Raw genomic sequence first — 10,942 nt, 5'->3', positions numbered from 1 at the left:
ACAGAATTCATTGCTATGGACAAGATATACTACAGTTTGGTTTGAAAAAGACTGATTGTGTCATCCATGATTCTAGCATCATTTGTTGGTAAAAATGGTCTCAGAAAGACCTGAAGTGGCATAATAATTGTTCAAGTCAGGCTGGCATGGCAAATAGGTGACTTTACTCATTTGCCTTCTAGTTTTGTGTTAAATGACCAGTGGAAGCTTTAGATGTAACTGGGATATTTTGGGTCAAAGGCTTTTTTTCTCCCTACAGTGCAAGGGAGTTTTTTTTTCTCTCTGTTCTGTCCCCCTGGTGGCCAATGATAGTAATACAGGACTCTTCATTGAGCTTTGTGCGCTGGTTTGAGTAGTATCCTTCGGAATTTTGAGGCCAGTTTGTTAATCAGTGAAACTGCTCACTGGTTCATCTAGCACAAAACTTTATTTAGACACATTTTGGCTTGTTGGTGGCATAAAAATGGCCAAAAGTGAGTGAAAGAATAGGCTAGTAGTTAGAGCAGCAATTGGCAAGCAAGGTCCTTGAGAACAACAACCCAGTCAGCTGATATGTTTTGAAAATTGGATACCTCAATCTGACTTCAATATAATCTAACTCCCCTCCCCCGCCACACTTTTACTAAGCTGCAAGGGCCACCAGAGCACGGGCCATTGGCATTTTGGAGTTTTGTTGCTTGACTTCTGTTTGCTTCATGGGACACAGGAGGGGGGAATCTTGTACGGGTGGTTATTGCTGCTTGGGTGAGGTTTGGGGGGGTGGGGGGTTTCCACTTTTGTTTCACCAAAACAACGCAATAACTTTTGTATTGTTGGAAGATCTTTCCTTTGACTTTGATGTCTTTGTTGTTTGTTATTTTGTATTAATAATAATAAGACAGATTTGAACATAAAGACCTAGACTAAGGGCTCCTTTTATTAAGCTACGATAGCGTTTTTAGCGCATGCAGGATTTTAGCGTGCGCTAAACCCACGCTATGTGGCTAGAACTAATGCCAACTCAATGCTGGCGTTAAAGTCTAGCGCGCATGGCAATTCAGCACGCCCCTAAACTACTATCGCAGCTTAGTAAAAAGAGCCTTAAGAAGCTCATTTTCAAAAGACAAATGCATCCAAAAAACAATATAAAGCGGAGATTGGACGATTTATTTTCCAAAACATCCAAATTGTCATTTGTAAAACCTATTTTCTAGGTGGTTTTCAATGCTGTCTGTCAGTAGTTCATCTAAATTCCAAGGGGCAATGTTAGAGGTGTGTTTTGGACAGGACCATGGCGGGTTTATAATCTGTTCTGTCTAGCTCTCTCTCTCTCAGCCCTGGTGTAGCACTAGCATCTTGTGGCTTCTGAGGCCTTTTCCCTCATCCAGCGTTTACCTTTTGTGTTATTCAAGGTGAAGTCATGGCAAGTTATTCAGCATATTAATTACTGGAGGTTTTCTTGGATGTTTGATAAATTTCATTGACTCCAGTTCCTCTTTGTACATTTTACAGTTAAAACCAAATATTTTTCAAAACATCCAGGACACAGTTTGGACGTTTGGGGCTAGAACTGTTTTAATAACGAATAAGTGCCAACAAGGTACCCAAAATAACCAGATGACCACTGAAGGGATGAAGGCAGACCCCCCCACACACACACTCCCCCAGTGGTAACTGACCTCCTCTCCACCCCAAAGATGTGATTGAACCATTACATACCTGCTTGTATGACAGCTGCAGATGTTATCTATTTATTTCTTTATTTTTTAAATGTATATACCATCTATATCTAGATTGTTTCCATATAAAACATATATAACATAAAATCAACATTACAAAAAGCAGAGTCTTCATGACATTTCTTGCCCACGTCCATCTGTGCAAATAGAAATCTTCCCTTACATGAAAGCAGATACAAATAACTGTGTTTTCAATGGCTTTTTACATTTCAATCTGCCCCATTAATGAGTTCCACATTTTAATACCTGCCACAGCAAAAGCAGCTGCTCTAATCTCAGCCTATCTCACTTTAGCCACTGCTTCAAGTAACATGGCATTTTCTGAACACAGTGCTCTACCAGGACAGTATAACATCAGCAATTGCTTACAATAGAAAAGTATTGGATGGTATAGCATTTGATGAACAATCAAGATTACTTTATATTGGTAACCAGTGCAACTTCCGAAGGACTGGGGTTATGTGCTAATTTCTTGCAACATCCATAACCAGTCCTATTACAGCAGTAAGATGGTGTCTGGAATAGCTTGGTGGTCAATGCAGTGGACGGCAGAGAAGGAGACCCAGGCCCATACACTTGTGATGGAAAGTGTGAATCCACTAAAACCCTACTGTACTGACATATAGGTGACATTTGCAGGCATAAGGGCTATTGGGGGTGGTATACAGTGGAGTACAATAGGTTTTGGGTGAGTTTTGAAGGACTTACCATACACTGTAAGGGGGTTATGATGAGTTATGTAAAGTTCACTGCAGTGCCCCACTGCTCTGCTGGAATGTCTGTGTGGCCAGTCTACTAAAAATGCTGGCTCCTCCTCCGTCCCAATGGTTTCTATAGTGGCCCCTCAAACTTGGAACTCCCTACCACAATACATAAGAGATGAAAAAGAACTCAGTCATTTTAAAAATAAACTAAAAACCTATCTTTTTAAGGATGCCTTTAGTCTCTAAAATAAACATAATTTAGGCAGTGTAGTTAAGTCATCCCTCCTTATGTTTTCTCCCTGAATGTTCTCTCCTTTTCTAAAAACATTAACGATGTAATTTTCCCTTTTGTCCTTTTTGTATTTCTGTTAAGTTTGTTTATGAATCTGTTTTTTACCCTGTTTTACTTAATATTATATGTATGTTTTTTAACATGTTTATATAATGCGTTGTAATTCGCTTAGTAAACTATGGATAAGCGATTCATCAAATTAATAAATAAACATGAAAACTTGAAAACTTTGTTTTGTGCTTTTTTCATTTGGATGTTTTGTTTTTTTAAAAATGGCCAAAAAAGACAGATGTACGAAAGACAAACATATCTAGAGAGGTCATTAAAAAAAAAAAAAGATAGATAGTTTGAAAATGGCCATTTTTTCTACCCGATATTTGGACATACTTCTAAACACGTCTAAACTTGGACTTAGATGTCATGCTGAAAATGCCTCTCCACATCTGTGCTTTAGCAGCAACCCATTAAATCACCATGGGGAGATGGTTTACCAAATGTTTTAGTGTATGCTATCTACTACAGAGCTCGCGGAAATAAAGTGGGCCATGCGATGGACAGTACAAGGTAACCATTAGTAAATGACACCCTATACTAGAAAAATAGATTTAAAATGTCTTCGGATTGCTCTGAATGCTTCTGTATGTATATTCCAGAGTGCTTTTAACTCAGTGACTACTAGCTAAGTGTCCCCTGAGGAAGGCGTTGTCATATGCCAAAACTGGGATCCTTGTTGGGACTTCTTGATTTCAATAAAGACTTGATCATTGGTTGAAAAGATGCCTCCCTTGCCTTTCTGTTTGTCTGCATATATCCCAAGGCGAGGTGTTCTATTTGCCTGCTTGCTTTTCGGGTGGTATTACCCATTTTGTCTGGTTAAAGTACTGATTTTTTTTACATTAATGAACAAATAAAAGCCCTCAGCTAATCCAGGTTTTAAAGCATCTGCTGAGAAGAAGACTGATGTCTAATCGGAGCTACATTTACTGCAAGGCTAATAAGTGATGAGAAAACTGTGCAATGGAAATCTCAGGAAACAGCAGAAATCTTAGGACACAGGAAATGAAATGCACTCACATGATATCCAATATTGAATGCAAACATAAATCTCATTTGAAAACAGAGTTTTACAGTGTGTATAGATTTCTTTTTTCAGTAAGAATGTGGCTTCTTAGGAACATGAAGTCTTAATGATAAAAATAAAAAAGTAGCTATAGCAATTGTCTGAAAGAAACTTAACCGATTTGTGCCTAGATAAAACGTTAACATATATCCATCTAGGTTTTGATCAAGGTCAAAGTTCATAAGCTGCTAAACTAATTGATTTGTGAATGCAGAGTATTTTTCTGGGTCAAAGCTGCATTCAATTTCTGGTCGATCTTCAACAATTAGGCATGGCTCAAAGAAGTTCAATGAATTCTAATACAGTCTGACCATCTATCAATTAAAAGAAAACCTTCCCTGCAGAATTATCTTATCTGTTATTCCAATTGGATTGTCCACCATGGTGGAACATGTATTGAGCCTTGAAGTTTTGCTTGAAAAGGTTGTGGTTCTTTTCTTATGATGATAGAAATAGTTATTCAGATGGAACCGAAATTTGTCATGCAGTGAGGCATAGATAAAAGGGTTATAACAAGTAGAACTCATAGCAATCAAGTGACAGGATACTTGAATGACATTCACATAAGTCTTGCCTATAATACTAAACTCTTCATCAATATCTCTGATCAGGTTAACCACCTGGAGAGGGAGCCATGAGAGAGCAAAGGCCATGACTGAAATAATTAGCATTCGAAAGGTCTTCCTCTTTTTATTGGTCCACTTTTCTTGATTATGTGAGGAAGCCCCTGGAACATTTCTCTTCCTCAGACGATAAGAAATGGCACAGTAGGAGATGCACACAGCAGACAGTGGGAGCATGTAGGACAAGAGTAGAATAGAGCAGGAATAGAACAGCCTTTGTTTCTCATGCCGCTTCCAAAATTCTTCACAGATGATCATGTCATGACCAATCTTGTTTAGGTCAAGGTAACGGGTATGAATGGATGTTGGTGCCGAAACTGCAATGGAGATCAACCAGATGAAAGCAACAAAATACATGCACGACCTGCAACTCACCCTTCTACGAATTGGGTAAGCAACAACAATATACCGATCCACAGCAATAGCAGTTAGGGATAACACAGACACAAAAACAGTGGCGGCTTGCATCAGTGTGACGAAGTGGCACATAAATACCCCAAAGAGCCAACCACGGGCCTCAAAGGCATAAGACACAGTTAGTGGAACACAGAAAATGCACATGACCAGATCTGCCGCGGCCAGGTTCCCAATGAGAAAGTTAGTAGTGTTGTGAAGCTTTTTGGTAAGGACAATAAGCAGTATGAGAAGAAAGTTTCCTGCGCAGGCCACAGTTACCAAAATGGCATAAAGGGGAACAAAAAGGGGTTTCAAATCTAAAAGGAGGTCAAGACCAGAAAATACTGAAACTGAATTGTTCTGCAAAGAGTGGTTAAGGTGCGTGTTCTCCATCATGTTGGATTCAATTGTAATTGCTTATCCACATCATCATCCACACATCATCTTTTGTTACCTGTAACAAATGTAAAAAAAAAACAACAACACATTAGATCTTTGAAAGCAATGCATACATTCCAAGATATTTTCCCAATAGTTGGAAAGATAGTGCTCATTTTATTCCCATTTGATCTCCATTCACAGCCTATACTCATATATCCCTCTATCTCAGGAAAACAACATTTATCATTGTATTTTGGTCTGAGTAGAATGTATGCATTTCTTTCTTTGAACCTCATCTTTCTGGATAACTTTCTCATGTTCTCTCATTAAGGGCCCCTTTTACAAAGGCGCAGTAATGATTTACTGAAGCCTATTCAATTCCTACGGGCTTCGGTGCATTTGCTACAATGGAATCGTTACCTTGGCTTTGTAAAAAGGGGCCCAATGTTATTTTCCATCCCACATTCATAATGTAAACAAATGAATGAAAATCAGACACATTGCAAGGAAATGCTAACAGAAAACCATGTGCTTTTCATACACACAGAAAACAGATACACCTTTGCCCAGTATGGAATAATTAATCACAAACTAAAAATAGAAATATTGCACTGATGGGCTACATATTACTACAGCGGGAAAAAGAAACCTTGCAGAGAAATTTAGACAATATTTTTCTAGGCATTTAAACTAGAAGGTGGGGGTGGTGTATGTACGAAGGACAATTATAGAGACCACCCCCGGCAAAAGAAAAGATGTGATAGTAATAAAGACTGCAACATAAGCAATATCAGCAACTCATTTCTTAGTATTGCAACAGAAAGTGAAACGAAACAAAAATCCATACGATAAAGGAGATTATCGCTGAAAAATAGCTGGAAAGCGATGACCACAAATGCTCGCAGTCTAAGCAACAAAGTTCATGATCTGCAAGCCCTGATGTTAGAGGCAGATCTAGATATTGTCGCTATCACAGAGACATGGTTCAGTGAATCACATGGATGGGATGCAAACATACCTGGATATAATCTTTTTAGGAAGCACAGAGAAGGTCAAAAAGGTGGAGGAGTAGCTCTCTATGTAAAGATCAATATCCAAGCGACCGAAATGCAAGGGACCTGGGGAGAGGAAGAAGCGATATGGATTGCTCTGAAAAGAGAAGATGGAACTTCTATCTATGTGGGTGTAGTCTACAGACCTCTGACTCAATCGCAGCAAATTGATAAGGATCTGATTGTGGATATCCAAAAGTTTGGAAGGAAAGAGGAGGTTCTGTTGTTGGGTGATTTCAACCTGCCGGATGCGGACTGGAATGTTCCGTCTGCAGAATCGGAAAGAAGTAGGGAGATTGTGGATGCCTTTCAAGAGGCTCTGCTCAGACAAATGGTGACGGAACCCACAAGGGAAAAAGCGATATTGGATCTGGTCCTCACAAATGGAGAGATTATCTCTAATGTTCGAGTGGGTGCTCACCTGGGAAGCAGCAATCATCAAACGGTTTGGTTTGATATAACAGCTAAAGTGGAGAGCAGTTGCACGATACTTAAAGTCCTAGATTTCAAACGTACGGACTTTAATGCTATGGGAGAGTACCTGAAGAAAGAGCTGTTAGGATGGGAGGACATAAGAGAAGTGGAAAGACAGTGGTCTAAGCTGAAAGGAGCAATAAAAATGGCTAGGGACCTTTATGTGAAGAAAATCAATAAAAACAAGAGAAAAAGGAAGCTGATATGGTTCTCCAACCTAGTGGCTGAGAAAATAAAGGCGAAAGAATTGGGGTTCGTGAAATATAAAAAAACCCAAGAAGAGGAGAGCAGAAAGGACTAAAGGGGTAGACTGAAAGAAGCCAAGAGAGAGATACGTCTGGAGAAAGCACAGGTGGAAGAATAAATGGCTATAAATGTTAAAAAGGGAGACAAAAAATTTTTCAGATATATTAGTGAAAGGAGGAAGATGAAAAATGGAATTGCTAGGCTAAAAGATGCTGGGAACCAATATGTGGAAAGTGATGAGGAGAAAGCGAATGTGCTAAACAAATACTTCTGTTCTGTGTTCACAGAAGAAAATCCTGGAGAAGGACCGAGATTGTCTAGCAAAGTTACACGAGAAAATGGAGTAGATTCTGCGCCGTTTACGGAGGAGGGTGTTTATGAGCAACTTGAAAAACTGAAGGTGGACAAAGCTATGGGACCAGATGGGATCCATCCCAGGATACTATGGGAGCTCAAAGAGGTTCTGGCGAGTCCTATTAAAGACTTGTTCAACAAATCTCTGGAGACGGGAGTGATTCCTGGGGATTAGAGGAGAGCGGATGTGGTCCCTATTCATAAAAGTGGTCACAGGGATGAAGCAGGAAACTACAGGCCGGTGAGCCTCACTTCAGTTGTTGGAAAGATAATGGAAGTTTTGCTGAAAGAAAGGATAGTGTACTTCCTTGAATCTAATGGGTACAGGATCCGAGGCAACATGGCTTTACAAAAGGTAAATCGTGCCAAACGAACCTGATTGAATTTTTTGATTGGGTGACCAGAGAGCTGGATCGAGGACATATGCTAGATGTAATTTACTTGGATTTCAGCAAAGCCTTTGATACTGTTCCTCATAGGAGGCTGTTGAACAAACTTGAAGGGCTGAAGTTAGAACCCAAAGTGGTGAACTGGGTCAGAAACTGGCTGTCGGACAGACGCCAGAGGGTGGTGGTTAATGGAAGTCGCTCGAAGGAAGGAAAGGTGAGTAGTGGAGTCCCCCAGGGATCGGTGCTGGGGCCAATCCTGTTCAATATGTTTGTGAGTGACATTGCTGAAGGGTTAGAAGGAAAAGTGTGCCTTTTTGCAGATGATACCAAGATTTGTAACAGTGTAGACACCGAAGAGGGAGTGGAAAATATGAAAAAGAATCTGCAAAAGTTAGATGAATGGTCTAATGCCTGGCAACTAAAATTCAATGCAAAGAAATGCAGAGTAATGCATTTGGGGATTAATAATAGGAAGGAACCGTATATGCTGGGAGGAGAGAAGCTGATATGCACGGACTGGGAGAGGGATCTAAAGGCGAAAAAACAGTGTGATAAGGCAGTGGCTGCTGCCAGAAGGATGCTGGGCTGTATAAAAAGAGGCGTAGTCAGTAGAAGGAAGAAGGTGTTGATGCCCCTGTACAGGTCATTGGTAAGGCCCCACTTGGAGTATTGTGTTCAATTTTGGAGTCCGTATCTGGCGAAGGACGTAAGAAGACTTGAGGCGGTCCAGAGGAGGGCAACGAAAATGATAGGAGGCTTGCACCAGAAGACGTATGAGTAGAGACTGGAAGCCCTGAATATGTATACCCTAGAGGAAAGGAGAGACAGGGGAGATATGATTCAGACGTACAAATACTTGAAGGGTATTAACGTAGAACAAAATCTTTTTCAGAGAAAGGAAAATGGTAAAACCAGAGGACATAATTTGAGGTTGAGGGGTGGTAGATTCAAAGGCAATGTTAGGAAATTCTACTTTACGAAGAGGGTAGTGGATGCCTGGAATGCGCTCCCGAGAGAGGTGGTGGAGAGTAAAACTCTGACTGAGTTCAAAGAAGCGTGGGATGAACACAGAGGATTTAGAATCAGAAAATAATATTAAATATTGAACTAAGGCCAGTACTGGGCAAACTTGCACGGTCTGTGTCTGTATATGGCCGTTTGGTGGAGGATGGGCTGGGGAGGGCTTCAATGGCTGGGAGGGTGTAGATGGGCTGGAGTAAGTCTTAACAGAGATTTCGGCAGTTGGAACCCAAGCACAGTGCAGGGTAAAGCTTTAGATTCTTGTCCAGAAATAGCTAAGAAGAAAAAATGTAAAATTTAAATTGAATCAGGTAGGGCAGACTGGATGGACCATTTGGGTCTTTATCTGCCGTCATCTACTATGTTACTAGACAAAATTTAAACTGAACCACCAAAAAGCCAGACTACATACAACGCAACACCACAGAAACAGTGACACATGTCCCCTAATACTGTGCAAAATATAAAGATAGCAGAAGTAAATTTAAAAAACTGACAAATAACAATCATCACTTTACAAATTAACAAATAGAAATTTAAAAAAAAAATGGAAAATAAGAAAATACCATTTTATTGTACTAATACATTTTTCTTTTAGCTTTCAAAGGCCAAATCCTCCTTCCTCAAGTCGATACACTCCTCCCTCAATATTCGCGGGGTTTAGGGGCAGAGCCGCCCCGTGAAAATTAGCAAATAACTATTGGGCCAACTCTGACTCACCCCCGTCTTCCCCCCGGCATCCCAGACCTTACCTGGTGGTCTAGTGGTCTTATGGGGCAGGAGTCAACTTATTACGTTCCTGCCCCATGCAGATCACTCATCCAAAATGGCTGCCGTGAGTTCCCTTAGTCTCTCGAGACTACGACGGTAACTTACGGCAGCCTTTTTGGATGAGTGATCTGCACAGGGCAGGAGCATAGGAAGATCGCTCCTGCCCCGAAAGACTGCTAGAACACCAGGTAAGGTCCGGGGAGGTCCAGGAGGCAGGATGGAGGTGGGGGTGATTCTGGTTTTAGGAAATCGCGAATAATCAAAATTGCAAGTCCTAAAACTGCAAATTGGGAGGGGGAAGTATATAGTATACTGCTGTTAGGGTATCCTGTCCTGATCCGAGGTATTTGAAAGTTAGTAAAAATGTATTAAAATTAGTCCAGTAAAAAGATTATCTTATTTCCATTTTCTATTTATAAACGTTTATCAATACAGCTATAATACTACTTTATTCTAAAGCAACAAAAAAAATATATTTCTACCTTTTGTCATTTCTGTTTTAATCATCTTTTCACTCTCTTTCCATCCAGTATCTACCCTTTCTCTCTCTGCAACTTCCATCCACTGTCTGCCCTCTCACTCCACCCCTTCCATCTGTCTACCCTCTCTCTCTTCCATCCACTGTCTATCCTCTTCCTTCCATTTGGTGTCTGCCCTCTCCTTTCCATCTTGTATCCACCCTCTCCACCTTCCATATGGCATCTTCCCTCTTTCTATGCCCCTTCCATCCTATATACATCTCTCCTTTATACATGATTCATTTCAGCTTCACCCCTCTCCATTTTTCTCTGTCTCCATTCCATCCCCCATGCTCTGGTATCTTTCTTTTCTCTTTTCCTCTCTTCCTTCCAACTCCACCCCACCCCATGGTCTGGCATCTCTGTATCCTTCACTTCCACCATGTCCTGGTATCTCATTCCCTTCCATCTCTCCTTCCTCCATCCCCCCCCCCATGCTCTGGAATCTCCTCTCCTTCCTTTCTCCATGATCTGGCATCTTCTTTCCTTTCCCTCCCTTCCCCATGCTCTGGCATCTCTCTTTTCTCCTCTCCCTTCCCTGGTCTTCCTTCTCCTTCCCTCTCTCTTCCTTCCTCCAATCGGGTGCAGCATGTCTCTTCTCCTTCCCTCCCCTCCCCCGATAGGTACTTACCGCCCTCTCTCTCTTTCTTTATCACCTCCCCTCCCTGTCGGCAGCACAGCCTTCACAACTCACTGCTCTTGCCGGCATTGGGACTTCTTCCCTGCTGGTCCCACCTACTTCCTGCTTCTATGAAGGCAGGACCTGGTAGAGGAAGGTACAACGCCGGAAGAGCAGCAAATTGTGAAGGCTACTTCTGCTGGAAGGGGAAGACATTCCTGGCCATGATGCCGGCCTTTAGAGCACCCTCTTATGGGCTGCACCT

The 10,942-nt window shown here is 41.2% G+C and overlaps 1 protein-coding gene across 2 annotated transcripts in view; it reads right to left on the bottom strand.

Moving 5' to 3' along the window:
• Positions 1-1,845: 1,845 nt before the first annotated feature.
• CCDC32 (coiled-coil domain containing 32) overlaps positions 1,846-10,942 on the bottom strand; it is a 65,246-nt gene continuing 56,149 nt past the window's right edge. The window contains exon 4 of one of the 2 annotated variants that reach the window (XM_033951273.1): positions 1,846-5,307. In XM_033951273.1, coding sequence (XP_033807164.1) covers positions 4,152-5,249 — 1,098 coding nt within the window. In that variant the 5' untranslated portion in view covers positions 5,250-5,307 and the 3' untranslated portion in view covers positions 1,846-4,151. The remainder of the gene's footprint in view (positions 5,308-10,942) is intronic. The other variant, XM_033951278.1, reaches the window with a different exon arrangement.

The sequence above is a fragment of the Geotrypetes seraphini genome, chromosome 7, assembly GCF_902459505.1.
Source record: "Geotrypetes seraphini chromosome 7, aGeoSer1.1, whole genome shotgun sequence".
Lineage (NCBI taxonomy): Eukaryota > Metazoa > Chordata > Amphibia > Gymnophiona > Dermophiidae > Geotrypetes > Geotrypetes seraphini.
Note: the sequence above shows the minus strand (reverse complement) of the source record. Positions and strands in the feature narration are given on the sequence as shown.